The following is a 22,268-nucleotide window of genomic DNA, read 5'->3' on the forward strand; positions in this document are numbered from 1 at the left end:
AGGCACGGCGTGTTAGGAAACGCAGGGGTCAGGCCGCAGCGAGCTGGAGCCCTTCCCCCACCGCTGTGAGCCTTGTGGAGGGCGCTTGGCTTGGCTGGGCTGGTGACTGTAGGTGGAGAGGCGGCAGGGGGAAACTGGTTTCGGTGGTATGCGTTTCCCAGCCGGAAGTCGTGAGTGCCGTGCCGGTTTGGGGGGTGATGCAATGGCAGTGACAGAGGAGCGGTGAGGAGAGTTCAGTTGAGCCGAGTCAAGCCGGGCCGGGCCTCGGCGAGCGGGTGAGGGCCGGGCCGGGGCCTCGGTGATAAACCCCGGCGGGCGGGAGAGGGGCTCGTTGGGCGGTTATGGCCGCCCCCGTTGGGCCGGTGCGGGGCGCTGGGAGCGGGGGTCTCTGCGGGGCACATCTCCTCCCTCCCTTTGCGAAACGTCGATGCTCTTGAGGGCTTTTTCCTCCACTCCGTGCGGGGCCGCAGCCCCCGTGGCCACATGGTCGGGAGAGAAAGCTCTTTTACCTGGGAAACGGTGGAGGGGGGGAGTCCTGGCCGCTGGAAAATGGGGCCCAGCCCAGGAAGGGCAGAGCTGGCGTTGCCCTGCTCAGGCATGCGTGTGGTAGGGAAGTGTTGCAGGGTTAGATACACTAGCTTGCTGGTTAATTTTATGGTAACCGTTCCTGCACAAGAGCTTAGCTCGTAACAGCTGTAGTACAGTAAAGATGCATATTGGATTTTCTTCGGAGGAGAGTAGCAGAGTGGTCATCTCAGGGAATCATCTTGCACACTTTTATTGTATTTTCATACATAAATTGATGATTACCGTGACTGGGAATGTAGGTCTACTGTAAAATGCAGCCTGTGTTGGAGTACTTCTCAAGGCATGTTTCTCAAGGCATGTTTCACTTGACATCTGTGTGCATACTACCTGCTCTAATTTCACTTTTCATTTTTTGTTTTATTTCCAGGAGGCAAAACAGTTTTCAGTTCTTTGATTCTCAGGTCTCCAACTTGCCAGATCAGATAGCAAACAGTGAAAATGATCATAGATCTGTGATTGTCATCCAACTGGAAAGAGAGGAGAATACAGTTGTTTTCTGATACCTATGTCAAGGATTATTTTTGAACTTTGTCTCATGACAATTTAATATTCTGAAACAGTCACGAGAGCAGTACCCATTACAAGTTACCATGCATTGTGTAGATAGAAAAGACATACAATTCTTGGCTTTCAAGTTCATACTGTGAAACTGAGGCTTTTAAGTTCGTCTTGGACTCTGGTCCTGTTTCCATGTATCATTTTTTTCCTCCAAATCTGTTTGCATATGGTATCTAATGTTTCTGGGACTGTTAGTTTTCATAATATCAATAAGAAAGCAAGAAAACATGTCCTGATAAAATGCAGAATATCCAGTCGTTTCTTTTAAATGGCTTACAATTGCATTTATGAATTTCAAGAGATAAAGACCTATGTTCCATATTACTGAATTCCTGGCTTGAATTCCACCAGCAAATGAGGACAGTGCTGAGGTAAACAGAGATAAGTTTTAGGTAGTATAGTCAATATATTTTGCATTCTATAATTGTAATATCCTCATCTCTTGTTGCAGTGACTAGATTACTTTTGCTATTTCTCAATGCAAATGCACCTTCTTTTGGGATTCTTTGCTCAGCTTAAATCTGTAATATTCCAAACTTTTTAAAGAGTCTTTCTGTTATACTGCTCTCCAGTATGTGTGCTCAGTCTCAGCTGTGGCATTTCAACCTTTCTGAATGGAGGCAATCTATCAGGAAGAATGTACTTTCAGGAATTAAGTTAAAACACCAAGTCACAATTTGTTCTACACCAAAGAATAATTCTTGTTTACCTTTTTCTATTTCGTAAAATTTGAAGCCAGTAGATATAACTGGCATATTCCTACAGATAGGGTGTGCGTTAATCTTCATAAACATTTTCTAATATGAATTTACTCTATATACTTTCTTTTCCAGTTAAATATCTTGTGCCCATGAAAAAGGGGAAAACACTAGTATCCAAATAAAAGAAGGTAAGTAAATTGCAGAAATACATCAGAGAATTGTTTGATATGCTTTAAATTACCTCTTTGAAATAACTGCAAATAATCAAGCTTGAAGGGATCGAGATTAGATTAAAAACTTAAGTATCACTGATAATACATTAGTCAGTCTTATTTTATCAATTATGTAATCTTAAGTATGGTACCAGTGTTAATAGACTAAGTGAATTAAATTAGCAAGTGGATGTATACACTTCTCAGCTTTCTCAGGCTATTCAACTGAAGCTGAAATCTGGGAATATTGCAGCTGTCTGACAAACAAAGCCTTAATGATAGATATGTTTTGGTAAGCAGCAAGTTACCAAAGCAACCTTCTTAAGTTTTCTAGGCAGGTGAAGGCTTTTTACAATGGCAGTTTAATTATATACTATGTAAATATAACCAAGGTTGTGATTAGGCTGATTATTTTGTTGAAGGAAGGCTTTGAAATACTGCTTGAACAGCTAATGCAACTAGTACATGCTTTTGTTTCTTCATTTTTTAATTCTGGGAAAAGGGAGCTAAATGAATGTGGATTTTTATCAATGGCTTTTATGATTCACTTCAGTTACATATGTGTCTTGTAAACTCAATCTATTCATGCTTCATGCATAACCATGGATCAATAACATGCTAGGGAGTCTCTCCAGAGAGACATAATCCTTTGCAAGTCAGTAGGACTGGGCACAGAGTTCTCCCTTCGTGGACATGGGCATGGCATGACAGCGAATGCTGTGTTTCCAACACACTACTGTTTGCAACTCAGTATGAAATCAGTTTGCTCTTTCAACTTGCATTGCATTTGTCACTATCACATCTGAATACGGTGCATGTGAAATAAGCGTTAGTTTATGAATTAGGATGACACCACTTTCCTCGAGAAAAAAAGCTATTCAATAGCTTGGGTGATTGCATAAATCGACCACGTCAGATTGTGAGGCAGCACTTCACAACCCTGGCCAAGTTGCAATGATAGTTTTCATGGAAAATTTACTTCTCCCTCAGTACACTTTTGTCATTAGGATCTGCACTGTTATCTCATTTTAACAGCCTCAGGTTTTATGAAATTCTTTTATAATTCTCTATATGCTTCTCTTGTTATTGTGGTATGTTCATCCCAAATGGATTCATTTGAGATAGTTGCAGTTTCACTTACAATGTTGTTTTTCTGACAGATGGTGTCCTCCTCACCCATTTTTAACACTTCTTTTCTTCTATGTAAATATGGCAAGCTCACTATAACCAGAACCATAATGGTTTTAAAACTCTCTTCCCATATCAAGTTAATGCTTGTTTATCCTCAGTTCTGAATATTTAAAGAGCATGATGCTTGAATTTTTACCAAAAAAATGATTCAGAGCATATGTACTTCTAAAGACCTCATCATTTTGTACAGAGAGCTGCTAAGCATGAATAATTTTTGAAAATAAGGATTTCTTAAATTAAGGAATTCTGCCTTTGCAGTTGAAATGAATTTTCACTCATAGCAGGTTGATAACAGATTCATGGATTCCTTAGACATGAATAAAACTCTTGTTTTTAGATCAGAGATTATCTGAAGACATTTTATCAGGTAATTTTAGAAAAAATAGAGGAAGAAATTGCTGGGATACTATGAATTGCTGTGCCATCTTTATAAGAGGCATATGTAGTAAAGTATGAGTTAGTTAAATGCAATCCATGTTATAGGAGTTTCCTGTCTTGGAAATTACTAACAGGTGTTCAATGTATTCATCAAAATTGAGTACAGCAGAGCTTATTTATAATGTTTTAGATTATAACTGATGGGACAAAGATCAAGATATTTCTGATGTAGAGTGAAAATTATTTTGATGCATTTGATAACAGAAACTGTATACTTAACATTTTAACAGCATTATTTAACTTTCTGTGTTAGTGTACTGTAAAGTATGCCGTTGTAGTTTTCCAAAGTCTTGTTTGCTGTTAATTGATAGAAGAAACTTTCAGATGATGTTATTGTTAATATATACAATGTTATAGATGTTAGCCTGGGAGAGAAGCCCATTTGTGGAAGCATGATCAACGTATATGTTGGATATAGGAAGACTGCTGTGTTATTATTCTCAGCCATGTCATCACCTTAAGCCATCTCCTAGGGTTATTTTTCCTACGTACTGCTGAGAAACAAATAGTTCCTTGAATTTACAGCCTATTGCTTACTCAAGGATTGATTGTTCTTTAGAAAGCAGCATTTCTCACTAATCATCAGTGTGTTTTGAAACCTCTGAAGGAAAGCAGTAAAGAAAATGACTAAGCTTTTCTCTTGTATATCTTTCTTTGGCTGAAGTACTATATTACATATAATTAAGACAAAATTCCATATGATAATTATAAAAATCTCATTATCGTTCAGAATTTGTCAGGATATCAAGTAGTACAAAAACATTAACTAATCAGGAATCAGATAAGCTCTACCAACTGTTCTGAGATGCTCTGAATCAGACATATATTTAATTACTTTTGTCAGGAGTTTGACTTTGAAAAGGTGTTCTAGTGTTAAATACGTAGACAAACAACATTAAGAGTGATCTCTAAATTTGTTTGGTACTCTTGTCAGTCTCAGTCCATTTCTGTATGAAACTGAAGCTCATTGTGTTAATGTCTCCACATTTATCAATCTGATATAAATAGAATTAGGTATGGGATCAGTATAGTTTTTGTATTCTTATTCTGGTCATCTAATCTTCAAGATATACATGAAAGAATAAAAGACACTATTTTTTGCCCTACAGTTCTCCTTGTTGTTGCTGCTGTTTTGAATCTGCAAGCCAAAGAACTGGAAGACATTAAATTTAGTTGAATTGTAAATAAACAGATCTTTTGTAATCTGGCAAAATGGCTGATAGTCCAAACTGTGATTTGAAATCTCTGAGTCCGCTTCAGCTGTTTGAAAGAGTAACTGAACAAGGAGAGAAAGTCAGAGCACTGAAAGCAGGAAAAGCACCAAAGGTATTTCCATTTCATGTTTTGAACCCATCTTTTTTCAAGTTAGGTGTGTCTTTAAGAGCACTGAAGAATATGATTGTTCTGAGATCTATTTTGTATTGAAGTAAGAAAAAAATTTTGTTAAAAAATATCTATGTCCATTTTGTGAACTGTGGACATAACTGGAGTAAGGTGGTCACTAGCCAGAGCAAAGTTGTTACTGCTGAAGTAAGAAGAGTCGTAGGCTTAGAAGTCTGCTTCATCCAGTTGCCATGCTACGTGATGGGATCCAAGGTATTTGGTTTTCAAGTGAAATTTATATCACTTGTATTCTGCCCTGGTTTTAGATTCTTTGTTAAAATCTCTTTCTCCGTGCATTATTGCACATATTAGCAAATATGTCTTCCTGTAACTGAACTGACAGTGCCTGCTTAATCTCCCTTAATTAATTTAGTCATTTGCCATTAATTTCAAGTTCCCTATTCTGTCATCACTATGTTGGCAAAGAGAGCTCAGTTTTAATATGGGATTTCTTAGTGTATTGCCTGTGGGAGTAAGCCTTGAAAACTGGGAGTCAAATGAAGTGTTGATCTATTTATTGCTTGCACGAGATGTTACAATAGCTTTGTATTAAAGCTGAAAGTTGTAAAGAACTTTTTGTTCTAGTTTGTCTTCAAGTCTGTCAAAAAATTGTAATGAATAAATTATTTTAAGGTGAGCCACTAAAAGCATTGTAAAGTAAATTAGATAATAATTTATATTGTATTTATATATCTTAGAAATTCGTGCTTAAAATGTAAAGCTTGTTATACCTCTGAAAAACAAGTGAGCATTTTCTTTTTCCTCAGGCAGAAATTGAAAAGTGAGACAGAGGTGCTTCAAATATCTTGGCAATGGTGATGCTCTAAATTCTGCTGGTTAGGAAACGGTCACCTGCTATTTGCTTTTCTTTTACCTTTGGCAGTGATGCTGCAAACATGTAAATAAAGGCTTAGACTTTATGAATAATGCAATTCAAGTCAAAGCATGGAGGTAGGATTTGGAAGGGTTGGGACAGTAATGTAATTGTCTGTCTTAAGTATGTTAAGTCAAACAGCTTTTTTTCCTTTATTCAGGATGAAATTGATGCAGCAGTGAGGATGCTATTATCATTAAAATTGTCATATAAAACAACAACAGGGCAAGATTATCAGGCAGGCTTGCCTCCAAGAGATCTTGTATTAATAAACAATGGTACAACGAAAGAAGAGGACGAGGATTTTGTGGACCCCTGGACAGTGCAGACATCAAATGCTAAAGGCGTGGATTATGACAAACTCATAGGTATAACTCTTTCTTCACTGCTACTAAGAAATTTATGTCAAGTGACCCTAATGACCACAAAAACAGCAAGGGTTCATAACAAATCCCGATCAAAATCATCACAGGTATAATTTAATTTATGTCTAATCTTAGCATTCACATGTCTAAAGAATTTGCTGTAGGAATTGAAAATGTCCCACGCAGGGATCTCCTATAGAAGACTTAAATACTTTGCAAAGAACTTTTATTTTAAACTGAAAAGTTTTACTCGCAATTTGATTTTTGGCATAAGAACTGTTAGTAGAATTTATGTTAATGAAGACCCTGTGACTGAGTATCTGCATCTTCAGTCACTGATGCAGAACAGCTAGAGCCTAGAGCATTCTGACCAGGCTGTAGGATTCTTCATACCATCTCTCCGCATCTGCCTTGACTTCCGAATTAAGGAGAGCAGGGATGATCCAAAACTAATGCAGAAATCTATAAGTGTAATGACTCCTTCACAAGACACACTATCAAGCAACCAAGTGCTGGCTGGGATGAAAAAGATGCATCAAATTGGAAAAACATGCATGTAATGGAAATTTTTTTAGACAGGGATGTTACAAAACTTGCAGTGTTTTGTAATTTAAGAAATAGGGGTTTAGTTAATTTCCTTATTTGTTTTGCAGTCCACTGTTTTTGTAGCTTGAGTCTAGCAGCATAGAAACAAGTGAGAGAACTATTCATTAATTTTTACTGGGTTTGCTTTTTTTTTTTTTTTTAATTATTGTCAATCTTCATATTTAGTACCTCAGTGAAAATTCTTTAACAGAGGTACATTGCTGGTGTCACGTAGTAGCTTGTTTCTCACAATAGAACATACACTCTTATGTGGCAGTAACCATATCTTTGCTTTTGGGAGCTCAGTTGCTAGTGTCAGCATTCTTTTAATTTGGTGTGATGTTATTGTAAGATTATGTCAAATGTATGTGCAGAAGGTAATAGGAGAAAGAAAAAGGGAAAGGGAGAACTGCGCAAAGAAAAGTGCCAGGGAGGTTTAGATTGGATATTAGGAAGGATTTCTTCACCGAAAGGATTGTCAAGCATTGGAACAGGCTGCCCAGGGAAGTGGTGGAGTCACCATCCCTGGAGGCATCTAGAAGATGTGTAGACGTGGCACTTAAGTCCACCACTAAACCATGTTCTTGGCAGTGTTAGGTTTATGGTTGGACTCTGTGATCTCAAGGGTCTTTTCCAACCTAAATTAATCTATGATTCTGTGAAAAATACATGTCAGTGGGGGAGAAGGAAGAAAGATAATTGTTAGAATCTAGAAATGGACAAGATCTCTCATCATCTTGTTACTTGTGTAGGAGGTATGGAGAAGGTTTTTTGTTTTCTCGGGGGGTTTAAGTCTTGTAGAAAAGTGGGAAGAGCCGAATACTTGTGTTGGCACAATCTCAAGGTCTTTCTGAGAATGACTAGCATGACTTCACTATAAATCAATTCTCTAAAGCCATGCTGAAGCCTAACAGCAATGTCCTTTTTTCCAGTAACAGTTTGTGTATGTGTGTATATGTATGGCCTTTTGATGTACCCTACAGTGGTGGGCTGGGCTGAAGGATTTTTACTTATTTACACTGCTAGCAGATTGGGGAATTTGGTGGATGAGTCATTTTGCTTGTTCCAAGTGATTTGTTGGAAACTTTTCAAAGAATGCTAGCCTAGCCACTTCAGGAAGTGAAAGAGTTACTGCTTGCTATTGATAAACTTCCTCCTCTTCCCCCCCCTTTTAAAAATAATAATTAAAAGTTTTGTCCAAGTACTTGACATCTGATAGGTCTTACAGTAAAGGAAATTTTTGTGCCACCTATAATCTGTTTATTTAGTAGTGGTACTAGAGAAAGTTGCCAGTGTGTTTGTGTTTACTCAAACATAGAAGAAATGAAAGTGCTAAAAGCACGATGTAATTGAAAAGGGATATTCTTCTCAAATGGTTGTCCTAGACATGCACTTAAGTGTATGGTTACACAACAAAACAGCCTAAAGGTATTCTCTTAGCTAAGAAAGGTTCTGTTAGCTAAGTACTAGATGTGTAGAAAGAAAATTCTCCCTAGAGAATTGGTTTTTGTTTGAACATGAGCAAAGAGCAGAGGGATGAGTGAGAAAGAGCTTTGTACATTAACCCTGCTGATACTTCAGTGAGCTGAATATTGCCAGTGATACAAAACGGTTGAAGTTGGTGGGGATTTTTCAGATAATCTAGTCAACTCCCCTACTAAAAGCAGAGTCAACTAGAGCAGGTTGCTCAGGACCTTGTCCAGTAGGATTTTTAGTATCTCCAAGGACGGAAATACCACAACCTCCAGGCAACCTGTTCCAATATTTGACCACATGCATAAAATGAAGGTTTTTCTTATGTTTAAATGGAATTTCCTTTATTTCGAATTGTGTCCATTGCCTCTTGTCATTTCACTGGGTATCACTGAGAAGAGTCTGGTGCTATCTTCATTACTCCCTCTCCTCCTCTAGTCAGATATTTATACACATTGATAAGATCCCCCCTGAACTTTCTCTTCCCCAAGCTCAGCAATCCCAGCTCTCTCAGCCTCTCCTCATATGACAGATGCTCCAAACCTTTCATCTTCATGGCCCTTTGCTGGATTCACTTTAATATGTCCATGTCCCTCCTATACTGGTGCCCAGAACTGGACCCAATGCTCCAGATGTGTCTCATCAGCACTGAGTAGAGGGGAAGGTTCACCTCCCTCGATGTTCTGGCACCCTGTTCCTAATGCAGCCCGTGAGGCCATTGACCTTTCAATGACACAGAGGTGCATTGCTGGCTTATGTTCAATTCCTTATCTACCAGGGCCCTAGGACACCAAGGTCCTTCTCTGCCAAGCTGCTTTCCAGCCAGTTGGCCCCCTGCTTGTACAGTTATTCCTCCCCAGATTCAGGACTTTGCATTGCCTTTTGTTGAACTTCATGAGATTCTTGTCAGCCCATTTCTCCAGCCTGCCGTGGTCCCTCTGCATTGCAACACGACCATCTGTTGTACCAGCTATCCCTCCCAGTATTGTTTCATCTTCGAACCTGCTGAGGGAGCACTCTGTCACGTCATCCACGCCATTAAAGAAGATGTAAACAGTATTGGCCGCAGTACCAACCCCCTGGGTACATGACTAATGATGGGCTCCAGCTGGACTGTGTGCTGCTGGTCACAACCCTTTAAGCCTGGCAGTTCAGCCAGATTTCAGTTCACCTCACTTTCACTTTATCTAGTCCAGACTTAATTAGTTATCTATGAGAATGAGATGGGTGTCAAAAGCCTTACTGAAGTTGAGATAAGCAATATCCACTGTTCTGACCTCATCTGCTAGCCTAGTCATATAATCATAGAAGGCTATTAAGTTGGTCTGGCATGATTTCCCATTCATAAATCCATGCTGACTACTCCCAGTGACCTTCATGTCTTAAATAACGTTTGGGAATGGTTTCCGTGTTTATTTGCTCCATCACATGCCCAGAGATTGAGGTGAGGCTGACAGGCCTGTAGTTCCGCAGTTCCTTCTTCTTGCCCTTCTTCAAGGTGGGAGTGGCATTTGCTTTCTTCCAGCCCCCAGGAACCTCTCCCAGTTGCCATGACTGTTCAAAGATTATTGAGACTGGCCTGGTCAGTAAAGTTACTGTACAACAAATAGTACGTTATTAGTTTTCTGTACGCAAATATAACATGGCAATGGCAAAGGGGAAAAGTACACAATAAATTTTCAGCAAATGCAAATACGCTTTTGAAACGCAGCTCTCAGGACTTCTTATGTACAGCCAGTTGAAATCTGTCTTTTGGTAAAAGCTAGAACACTAGAGATCAAAAGCCTGCTAAGAATTTTTTAAAAGCTTGTTGAGGAGTGGAGACTGTGTCCTTGTCAGAAGCTGTTTAGGAAGGCAGATTCTTAGTGGATAGAGAGTCTAAAATGTATTGAAGGTCCCAATAAGAGGAATAAGAGGAAATAGGTAGGGAAAAACTATCCAATTTTTTAATGGGAAAGATGAAGATAAACAAAGACAAGGGAGTTGTGCAGTCTGTGAATGTTTAATAAGGATATTTATGCATTTCCAGTAAAGTGTTCTATATATCAGAGAGCTTTTAATCACTTTCTATGACAGTATAGAAATATTTCTAGGGTGGCTAGCCCCAATTAGTCTGGGACATTCTCATGTTTTCTGCTTCTGTAAGATTAGCCTCTTACCAGTTGCTATTGTTCTGCTGAATCAAATATTTTCATGTTCATTTGGTCTCTTTTTAGCATTCATTCAGTTTATAATTACTTTGCCATTTTGTAATGTATTTTATTTGCTAGGAAGAAATTAATTCAGTAATTAAGGTTTACTTAGGACAAGCAGATGTGATAACGCTTGGAAAACTTGCGGATTAAAGCAGTGTTTGCTGAATCATGAACCAGCATTCATCTTTTTTAGTGACATTTATTTTAACAGGTCAGTGGATAGGCCTGGTGCTTCACTTGTATGATATCCTGCTTGATTCACCTGGAGTGAATGAACAATTGTAAGCAGGAACTTGTTTCCCACTGGATAATGGTGCATAATAGCCCTAGTTTTCCCTCACATTTAGTAAGGAATTCCTACTAACTTAAGTTTACTGACTATATACACAGCCTTATAGTAATGCTATGCATAACCGGTAATTCTAGAAGAAAATGAAATGGGTATAGAGGGTCTGGAACAGCAGAAATGCTTACCTCCAAGTTGATGCTCAAATTGGATACGTCACCACTTTTCCCTCCTGTCAAGATTGAGTCTTTCTTTCAGTGGGGATTCCTGATTTTTGTTTGTGAATGGCTGTTCAGTGAATAGTTCACATAACAAAATAACAAATAGTTCAGCAGTTCAATAACAACAAACTTAAACACACATCCCCATTTTCAGCCAGAGTGTAGAAGAGGAACTCCCTGTACTCCGGGCTTCTCAGCATCCCAGTGCTCCAGGGTACATGTTAGTCTGACTCTTCTGTTCCATCCCTCATAAATCCCTTGTGAGCACCGCAGTCTCAATGATTAGGTTGGCCTTGATTTAAATAGTCCTTTTTGAGATGTATGCAAAGCCTTGATGGACTGAAAATAGCCTCCTTGCTGTGCTTTGAAAACCTGTGCTGTAAAGGTTTGGAAGGCCTTCTTCCTTCCCCTTTTCCGGGGAAGTGATTAGTCTGGCCTAGTATAATAAGCCCAGGGTGTCTGAATATTCAGCTTTTCAAATTACCCCAGCGTGCTCAATATTCCCTGCTGCCCCTGTGAGTTAGTTTTCTTTGTAAAATGAGTTGCATTCCCAAGGCAGTACATTGGGTAACCAACACAGGTAGAGAGCTCTGCCTCCAGCTGGAATCAGTCTCTCTGTTGTCCAGTGGTGTAAACTGTTATGCTAAGGATTGTTACTGCGCGCCAGGATGTAACATTAGAAGCTCACCTGCTCTAGTAGGAAGTTGTAGTCTTTGGAAGGACATTTCAGTTAATTACAATATCCCTGCAGGAAGGCTTTTAATATGTTACTTGCTTTTGGCTTAAAAAGAAACTGAAAATTTAGAAGCAGGAACATGCATAAGGAGGGAATTCAAAGTAAACCTGATTCTATGTGGGGCATTCAAAGCGATTGTGGTGTTTTCCACAGGGCAGAAGTATAGTAGTCATGTAAGTTATAGTTATAGCTGCATAATGAATTGTTTAAAATTAATTTTGCTGTTTCTAGTTTCCTTAGGAAACTCAAAATATTTGAAATTTGTCAAATGTCATGCATATGTTCCTGTGGAATGATTATTTCCTGTTACAGCTAGGAAGACCCTAAATGCTTATCCCATGTGGATATGTGTCTTATAATCAGGGAATTTGCCAGTGTAGTCTCTTTTTAATAAGATACTGAGAATAAATGGATGTAGATATTATGTACATATTAAATGTATTTTTACATCCAGAGTCTCTGTTTTGTTCTCTTGAATACTTTGGCAATCCCAATAACTAATAGTGCAAGTTGTTCTAATGCTGAGTAGAGCAGAATAGTAGCGAAGAGTAGATTCTTGTCTAGATTTTTTTGATCAAGTCCAAATCATGGAGCATTGACCTGCTTATTAGGGTCCAAGAATTGGGATTGGAGTATAGGAAGCTTTACTGAAGAAGTAAAAGATTTCCCCAGTTCAGTTTTATTGGGAATAGGAAAAAATACTGCGATTTCACTCTGTCAAAACCTTTCTTCAATGAAATGACTACATCTGAAAATGTTGTTTTATTAATCAGCTGATTTCCTAAACCACCAAATAGTAAGTCTTACTTGATTGCAATGAAGAGTATTATGCATTACCTTTTCAAGCCTCTTGAGGGGAGCAGTGCCTGTAATCTTAGCTATATAAAAGAAGAATGAAGTTTGCAGAAGAGTACTTGGGTTTGGAAGGTGAAAAACCATGTGATCTGAGGGCAGAAAATTTAGATACCACTAAAAGAACATTCAGAGCCTCACAGCCATTTGTATCCTATGGCTTCCAGAGGCCAAGTTATTGACCTAAATATGTTTCTTTGGAATGCTTTTTTGTTCTGAATATCAATAGTCCTGCTATAAGGAAACTGCGATTATAATCAGTCGTGGATGGAGCAATACTACAGATTGTGAAGAGACTGGGCCTCCTAGCATAGAGTTAGTACCAGAGGTGACTGCTGGGACTCCAGGCAAGAATCAGGAAAGTCTAGCCATTTTACCAAGACTTGAAGAAGGAGATGTCCTTTTTAATCTAGGCTGCATTAGTATGTTCTTCGTAAATCCAAGATCTGGTTGTAGCTATTCTTATTTGGTTTTTTGTTGTTTTTTTTTTTACATTTTATTATTATAGTTCGGTTTGGCAGCAGTAAAATTGACACAGATCTGATCAATCGAATAGAAAGAGCTATTGGGCAAAAACCTCACCGCTTTCTACGTAGAGGAATCTTTTTTTCTCACAGGTGAGTTTTTCTTGGTTTAAAATTCAAAAAGGTTCAGTTAGGTGAGCATTATTGGGAGAAACCTACAACCAGCGAAAGACTATGCTCTTTTACACCAAGGTAAACTGTGTCATTTGAAATTAGCATGAACTACTGCACATTTACCCTGGCAACATTTGAAACCCTTGGTTGTATCAGTTTCTGATATGTCCTCACTAATCCCAAATTGAAGAAGAAATGTGCAGGGAATCTTTGCTTTGTACAGGTTCCATTTTGACTCTACGTTAGCAGCCAGACGGAGGAATTGGCCTAGCAAAGAACCCCAGGGCTTATATGGTGTCACTGCTGATTTCAACAAGGGTCCACATGGCCTGTGGATGTATGCATGTGTGTTGTTACATAAAAAAGGCTCAGAGAATAATCTTAAGCACCAGCCTGCCAGTCATCTACAATGTTTAATTGTTAGCATGCGTGGGCTTTTGACCCATGGCAGCTAGCACTTTTCAAGTAAGTACCTGAGCATGATTCAGGGCATAATTTAATTTTTCTTCGAGGTTTTTTTTCATGGAGACTGAAGGACACAACGCTTTTCTTAAATTAAATAAACAAACAAACAAAACCTTTTTATTTCTAGGACCCTTAACATATTCTATTTTATTTATAAATACGTTTGGCTTTAAAAGCACTCAAATTTTGAATAGAAGCTGTTTGCTGTAGATATTTCTTCCTAAAGAGTTGTATCATGTTTTCTCTGTTTTTTTCGTTAGAGATATGGACCAAATCCTTGATGCTTATGAAAATAAGAAGTCCTTTTACCTTTATACAGGCAGAGGACCGTCATCTCAGGCAATGCATGTTGGTCATCTTATCCCATTTATATTCACGAAGTAAGTTATTTCTACCATTTGTATTAATCAAAACATTTTTTTTCTAAGGAAATGTTGAATGCTGTTTATGGAACTGCCAAAATGATACTTTGCAAGGAGTTCTGTTTATTTGAGGTGAATATTAATGAACTTAAACAATGCAATGTTACCTTTTCATTAAAATGATGATAATCCCTGCATCACCATAAAGCCTTCTTCCTTGCACCCTCAAGCCATGTGGCACTCTAGAATTTTTGTTCTTCTGAAAAATGAGTTTGTGATGAGACTCAGTAACATTACTGTATGATGCAATGCCTGCAGCAGCAGGAAAAATTGGACTCAACAAGCTAAAAAGTCTCTTTGAATTCTCTTTCCATTGCAAATGGTGACTGCTATCATATGTACAGAAACAGTAAGTGTGAGTCTTTTTTCCAGGTAAGTTGTCATTATAATCTGTATAAAATGTTTAATTCTGTTCACATAAACATAACTGCATATGCATACAAAGAAAAGAGAAGCAGACCTCTTTATATACTTCTGTTTAAATGTATAAAAATATTTTAGCTGCGTGACTTATGTCTTCATTTCAACTTACTTTGAGATAAAATCTTTCTGCTTTTGTTAGGTGGCTGCAAGAAGTATTTGATGTTCCCTTAGTTATACAGTTAACTGATGATGAGAAATACCTTTGGAAGGACCTGACAACTGAGAAGGCATATGAGTATGCTAGAGAAAATGCAAAGGACATCATTGCATGTGGTTTTGACATCAATAAAACCTTTATATTTTCTGATTTAGACTATTTGGGGTAAGTATAAATTTCTTTAGGGCATTGTAATGAAAAAAAAGTGTCTGCATTTTTTCTCCAACTTTGACAGCCAGCAAAGTTTTAATAACTGTATCTAAATTTGAAGACAAGTTTTACAACACTTAAAGTAGAAACTTACTAACTTTTCTGCTGTCTAAAATTTTGTATGTATACTATTGTCGTTCTTCTGTATAACATATGAACAAGTACTTGTGTGTGCAATGCTTAAATTTAAATGATGAAAAATGTATTAAACCAGCTAAATTGTAAAAATACCTAAACCACGAAGAAACCTCCAGATTGATTTGTTTAAGATGGTATCAAAATGTTTGAGATGTGTTTACACTTTATCTGCATTAATGAAAGGCATTTCAGCAACTTGTTTTGGTCAATTAATTTAATAATACAGCATGAAAGATTTTTATTTGAACTTTGATTAAAGTTTAAAGAAGATTTAAGAAAAAGAAACTGCTATTGGAACTGCCTTCTCAGAAGAAAGAAGTTTTATGGCAGAGTTCAGGACTGAAGTTTTGGCCTTTGTTCTTCCATGTGGAGTGATGAGCTTCCTTAAAGACTTGGAGGAGAGAATATATGTTTTAGAGACAAACTGTATGACGTACAGCCCCCAGAATGTGGAGCCTACAAAGCAGTTTTTCCTCCTTTCACTCCCCTGACTTTCCTGTCTTAGAAAAGTTACATTAACACAGATCTGCCCTGTGGCTGAACGAGGACAGGTCAGAATTGCTGTTTCTTTTGCTTCAGCTCTTCAGCAGAAATAAAAAAGGAAGAAGTGGCTGAGCTATTTTTGATTTAGAAATGCTGATGATGATTTGGTGACAGAGAAAGTCCAACCAGGGAACTTAGCCTGTAGAAAATGAGAATTTGGAGGATTTGAGCTACTATTCCTTTGGTGAACCGCAGTGTCCTGTATAGGATGCACACTGGGGATACCAGGCAACACAGAAGGCATGATCCATTCAGGTTGCCTGAGTTCACAGAGAAGCATAAGGATAAGTAAACTTCAGGCTCTGTGAGGCATTTGGGCACCATTTCCAAATCAAAATACTTCTGGGTTTAGACAGTTAATTGTGGCAAAAAATGTTTGCAGTAAATATTGGGGGGAGGGAACAATAAGTAAAACTTCCAAGGCATAAGATTCTTGTTTGTAAATAATTCTCCAATTATCATCTCGATGGGCCACAAAAAGTCCAAAACACTGAGATTTAATCCTGCAGGTTTTTTGACATTCTCAGCTTTTGGCATGAAAGTTTCTACCTACACTTTTCTGCTCTTCTCATTTTATTTTTCCACTTTCTTTCTCACAGGACAAGTACCGGATTCTACAAAAACATTGTCAAAGTTCAGAAGCATGTTACATTTAATCAAGTGAAAGGAATCTTTGGCTTTACAGACAGTGATTGCATTGGTAGGAAATAATATGAGTTACTAGAAGTGACGCTTGCTTTCACTCTCTATGGCACTATTTAAGTAATAATTTAAAGAGATTAGTATCTGCCATTCATTAAATGGATAGAAAAAACAAGAAGATCCATGTTTCTAGGCTGATTCTAAGAGAGTGTTATTATGGTTCCTTCAGTATAGAAAAACACTTTACAGTGAAATTTCTAGCATGATATCTACCTTTTTGGCCTTAGTAACAGCAGAGTACAAAACACCAACGCTGAAGTGCCCAGGATAGAGAACTATTCTTTTTTTTTTTTTTTTTTTAAATAGTGATTGCAGCTATAGTCAATTATGCCTCCTAGAAATTTCTATGCCAAATTTATATAGAAGCTTCTATCTTCAGAAAAAGTTATATTAATACAAGCACACGTATACATATATGAAAAAAGTTAAGGAGCGCTCAAAAGCCTAATTATCAAGGTGCTGGGTAGCTCTGTCTTCCATTTCACTGCAATTGCAGATTTCTGTCACATTGGCCAAAAAAAGATTGTGTCAAAGATGGCATTAAAACCTTGATGTTCCTGAGCACTAACATCATTCTTTGACCAGTAATTGGGCCAGTGACAGCTTTTTGGCTTTCACTGTAACCAAGGAACAGGTTCCTACTTGTTTTAACGGTGCTCTAATAAAAGTTGGTATTGTGATAATAACTTCGTTTGGAAAAATCTGCTATTTGCTTTCTGTTCTGAAAGGATTTTGATCAGGGAAGCAGGTTGGTCACCCTGTGATTAAGCACTGTATAAAAAAGAAAACTAGACACATCTGAGATGCTTCACGAGTACGGCATGCATATAGCAATGATTCTAAGATCTCAGAGGGGAACTTGCCTGATAAGTAGCTCTATAGTCATTCTCTCACAAAGAGAAAAAAATGAGCAGCTCAGAGTGATGATATAGTCAATTGTATTTCTGGGAAGGGTAGATAGTTCAATGATGAAGAGAGTATGCACTGATGAACTTTTTCCGACACCTTTGTGATCACAGCCTGCCTTTTTTCATTAGTTTCTATGTTAGTTGAAGGTTTGATGACATCATAGAAGGTAAAGATGAAAAAGTTTCCTCAGATAAGGCAATACTGCTTGATAAAGATAGATGTTGGTCTTCAACTGAGTATCTGAATGATTCACTTGTGCATTTTACAAATTTCAAAAAGTTCTCTCTATTTATCATTGCTTATATTGGCTTCTCAGCTTTTCCAAACATGTTGTTTTCTAGGAAAGATCAGCTTTCCTGCTATTCAAGCTGCTCCATCCTTCAGTTCATCATTTCCACAGATCTTCAACGGCAAGGAGAACATTCAGTGTCTTATCCCATGTGCTATCGATCAGGTAAGAAAATCATATTACTTAATTTGTTTTTCATGGATTCGTTTTTGTAATGTACCATTCAAGCTTCATGGTGGTGTATTGAAACATCTGTAAAACATTCCTGCAAGCACCTTTCTGGGGCAGAAGCTGGAAGAGATAAAAGGATGTTGTGCTGTGTCCTGACAAAGATGAAGGCTTAATCCAACAATCATGTATTCATGCAATACTCATTTTTGCCAGTCTTGGATCTGTCTTGATCTCGACCCAGTACACAATGAGCTGACGTCTATGAAAGCAAAGACAGTAAAATCTATGCAAAAGTATACTGACATGGGGGTAGGAAGAAACTTTTGGCCATCTCCATGGTAACTAGGACAAGATGTAATGAGCTTAACTTGCATCACAGGAGATTTACGTTGAACCACAGGGAAAAACCTTCTATCAGTAAGAATAAAGAAGCATTAAAATAGTTTGCCAGAAAGGCTGCAGAAGCTTAACAATTTAGATCTATATAGAGAAGTTGGAAGAACATTAACTAGGAATGACAGTGGTAGCATCATTACTTTAAATAAGTATTGTTTCTAGGAATCAAATTCTGCACTGTCTGAATCTTTGGCTATTTTAGTCACAGGGACAGTCACTGGAAGGTGACGTAATTACATTTATCAGCTACGATGTTATGTAGTAATATTATTGCAGTTGGTTTAAGTCAGATCATCAGCACAGCACTGCCAGCTTGATCACTGATTTAGTTCAGATTCTGTGCTCGCTGTTAAATGCTTTGTGAGGAAGCTTGCATCTTAGTCTGCATCTACCTCCAGGCGTACTAAGCATAGTTTTCACAACTATTTGAATTCATGTAAATCTTTGTAAATATGCCTATTAATTGAGGGAATCAGAGTGTACAGCAAAACCATGGAAGTGAAAAAATGGGATTTTGTTTGTTTCTTCCTCTGGATGAACTGGATTGGAAGTAGGTTCTGAAACGTTTTGTGGTTGGTTGGGTGGTTTGTTTTTTGAGACCACCTGTTAAGGCATGAATGAGTCAGCACTAATCAGCTTTTAAATCACATTTTTCAGCTTTATTCTGTGCTTTTATTGATGGTTGTTCTAGGATCCTTATTTTAGAATGACCCGGGATGTAGCACCTAGAATCGGACAGCCTAAACCAGCCTTATTGCACTCAGTCTTCTTCCCAGCCCTGCAAGGAGCACAGACAAAAATGAGTGCTAGTGACCCAAACTCCTCCATCTTCCTCACTGATACACCCAAACAAATCAAGACAAAGGTAAGGACCTGCAAAACCTGAGAGCACAAAACTTTAACAAAAAGGAGTGGTGGTCCTTACGGTTACAATAGCAATTTTTTAATGTTTTCTTTGAACATATCTGAATCCTTTTTTCCATGCATTTCATGGCAAAGCATCTTCAGGAATTGACTGTTATGCAGATTTAGCTAGACTATCAAATATAATCTTTTGCCTTGCCAGCTAGTCTAACAGTACAAACATTAGCTAGAATAATGTACAAAACATCATGTTTGTTTATCTGATATCTGCAGAGCAGTGGTGTAAGAATAAGAGCTGTGAGGCTCATGCTCTAAAAATAAATATCATGTTGCCATAGTTCTGAAAACTGACAGTCCACGATGTAAATCAAATAAACAGCTCTTTCTCTTGATTGCCTCTCAGTGCTGGGAGCACCAAGCGTTGCACAGTGTCGGTTACAACGCAGGTCAGACTTTTCCTGCTGCTTGGGGGTTCTGCTGCTGACATGCACTCCTCCCTCCAATTCACAAATAAATATTATGCTGAATTTCACCTAAGTTTTAGAAGGTATTTTCTTCTATCTGATTATATTCCTAGTGCCCCTTCTAGCTCAATGGAAAATCCCTCTTATCCAGTGTCAGATGATACAGCTTGGCAAAAGTTCCCCTGTGTTGTGGTATTTTAAAAAATAAATAAAAATCAGCCTTTGGAAAAGGATTTATAGGCATGATAACTATCTGTTAAAACAAGAAAAAAGATGTATATGTTGTTTCTGCTGGGTGGGCTTGGATTAATTCTCTTATGGTTGACAAACCCACGTATAGGTCAGATTCTTCTGCAGCCATCTTGTAATGATTCATTATCTTATGTAGAAACTGATTAAACAGTACTATTTTGAAGAATTGGAATTCTTCATGTGTTGGATTATAATAAGTCCAGTTTATTTGCACAGTTAGACAGTTGCTTTTTAAAAAAGCCTATAATTTCAGAATAGAGGTTACATGGTTAGTGGCAATATTGGTAACATTCTTCCATTTTTTTCCTGGCAAGTAGTTAGTAATCTGCAAAGAGATCCAAGATACCTTATGTCCAGTTAATATGTCCTATTTCTGCTATGGTTAAACTAGTTGGAAAAATAACAAAATAATTCTACCTACTTGGAATATAAAAGCTATAAAGAGAAAATTCTGAACATAATGTAAGGTATTGAGTAATGGAGTACAAACTGAGATGTATTTCAGCTTCTGAAGCCGATCAGAACCAAGTCTTTATGGAAATAGAGCTTGAGTGAAAGACTAACTATTGTTACAGCCAATAAATAAAAAAATAGAGTAGGAGAGGTGACTTCAGGTGATCGATGAAGGTTAAAAAAAGAGTGCCACTGCTGCACAAAAAAAAAATACTGCTTACAGCATTTTTCAGATCACTAGTCATTGCTAAGTGATGAGGTTCAAAACTTAATAGAAGATGAAAAATTACTGGCTATTGGGAAAGGCTGAGAAGCTTCTGGGAAATCCAAGGAGATGAATGGCAACGTTATAATAAACTATTCTTATTTCGCCTATCAGCACCAAATTACAGCTCAATTATTTGTTTGTTTTCCTAGAAACTGTTATTTAGATTCTAAGTCAATACTAATTCAAGGAAAAGATCAGTGCATCACTATAGATAAATCATTGAAACCCTCAGTCAAGGAGTAGGTGCCAGAATATGTGAAAAATGAACTTGAGATTAATATAGGAAACATTTTGTATAAAACAATAATGTGCCTTCACCTGGCATATTGTATTTAATCCCTCTCACCATAGTAAGAAGACAAACTGTAGAGATGAGGGACATAGAAAAAATTTCATACAAAGACTTTCAAAATCTAGTAAGGAGAGAGGTGAGGGGAAGTGCAAAACAATATGTAAAAAGTTAATTTTACAGATACTGAGACAGCTATTCAGGCTGTCCTACAATATAAGAATAGATTTAACGTGACAGATGGCAGATTGTTTTCTTAAGATATTCATCAGTGCATCATTTTTGTATGTAATTCATTGCCACAAGACATCATCTGTAACATGGTGGTTAGAAAGATTCAAAAAAGCACTAGACAGTCATACAGATAGTAAGAATGTTCAGAAATTGTAAATATGTAACAGTTCCTAGGTACCAGAACTAAAAAAAAACCTACTTCATATGCATGTGTGTCTCTTGACTGATTGATGATGATATCTGAAAAGATACAAGAGCCAAATGAAAGCTCTGCTTATGGTTGAGAAATACTTTTTTTCCTCTTCCCGGCAATTTATTTTATTTAAATTTGTAGGAAGATTAGCATCCTCTGAGAATTCTACACATGTATAAATTTTTAATATACGCCGGTGGCTTCTGAATTTACTAGGAATGGTATTAGCAGGTAGATCTATTCACCAGTGCAGTTCATCTGCCTGGAGGAAGCTATGCTTAAAAAGAGGGAGGGAGAGTCAGCAAGTATTCCATTTTTAGACAGAACAATTGGGCATTTGTCTAATTTTAGCCATTCTAGCCAGAGTTTTGTAATCTTTAACTTTGCTTTCTCTTGTTTTCCTCTTCCCTGAGAAGAGGAGGAGACTAGGTTCTCTCCAGGATTTCTTCAGAATTCTCCATGCCTTCTTCATTTCTTTCAAAATTGATTTTTTGATGAAGTGAATATCTTTTTTTTTTTTTTTTTTTAACATGGAGTATATTTCCTGTTAGCACAAATTCTATCCAACAGACAACAGCTTCAGCAAAAGGGACTTAAAGCTTTTTTGACTAAATCTTGGGTGATTATTTTTAATTTTTGCTTCATTTTTATTCTGGTTATGCAGTCTGAGGAGTATAGCTGTTTTTCCCTGCTGGATTCTAATGAGCTCCTTTTGCCTCCCTGCTTGAGTCCTGAGGCTCTGCATTAACTTGCCCCACTCACCCTTCAGCTAGTCCTTAATATAGAATTTGGAGGATCGTGATACACCTCTGTTTACAACATTGTAATCCAGAATTTAGTAGAAATTATACCATAACATCATAATGTTGTTTCAGATTAACAAGCATGCCTTCTCAGGAGGCAGAGATACTATTGAAGAGCACAGGAAGTATGGCGGTAACTGTGATGTTGACGTGTCTTTTATGTACCTGACTTTCTTCCTAGAAGACGATGACAGGCTTGAACAACTGAAGCAGGTAAGTAGCCAGGTTGAAGATAATATTATTCATTCCTTATTGTGAGGACAAAGCTGTAGCTAAGTCCTCAACAAAGCTGTCCTCTTAAGAACCTTCTCCAGGAAAGTAATTGTG

General features: G+C 37.6%; 1 protein-coding gene across 1 annotated transcript in view; it reads left to right on the forward strand.

Annotated features, from left to right (window-relative positions):
* Positions 1-22,268, forward strand: part of WARS1 (tryptophanyl-tRNA synthetase 1) — a 26,629-nt gene continuing 4,361 nt past the window's right edge. Inside the window, exons 1-11 of the mRNA XM_075151090.1 lie at positions 1-275; positions 1,980-2,035; positions 4,798-5,014; positions 6,106-6,313; positions 13,167-13,275; positions 14,022-14,141; positions 14,746-14,928; positions 16,254-16,354; positions 17,607-17,719; positions 18,813-18,986; positions 22,014-22,154. Of these exons, the coding sequence (XP_075007191.1) occupies positions 4,901-5,014; positions 6,106-6,313; positions 13,167-13,275; positions 14,022-14,141; positions 14,746-14,928; positions 16,254-16,354; positions 17,607-17,719; positions 18,813-18,986; positions 22,014-22,154 (1,263 nt within the window). The 5' untranslated portion in view covers positions 1-275; positions 1,980-2,035; positions 4,798-4,900. The remainder of the gene's footprint in view (positions 276-1,979; positions 2,036-4,797; positions 5,015-6,105; positions 6,314-13,166; positions 13,276-14,021; positions 14,142-14,745; positions 14,929-16,253; positions 16,355-17,606; positions 17,720-18,812; positions 18,987-22,013; positions 22,155-22,268) is intronic.

The sequence above is a fragment of the Calonectris borealis genome, chromosome 5, assembly GCF_964195595.1.
Source record: "Calonectris borealis chromosome 5, bCalBor7.hap1.2, whole genome shotgun sequence".
NCBI classification, from domain to species: domain Eukaryota; kingdom Metazoa; phylum Chordata; class Aves; order Procellariiformes; family Procellariidae; genus Calonectris; species Calonectris borealis.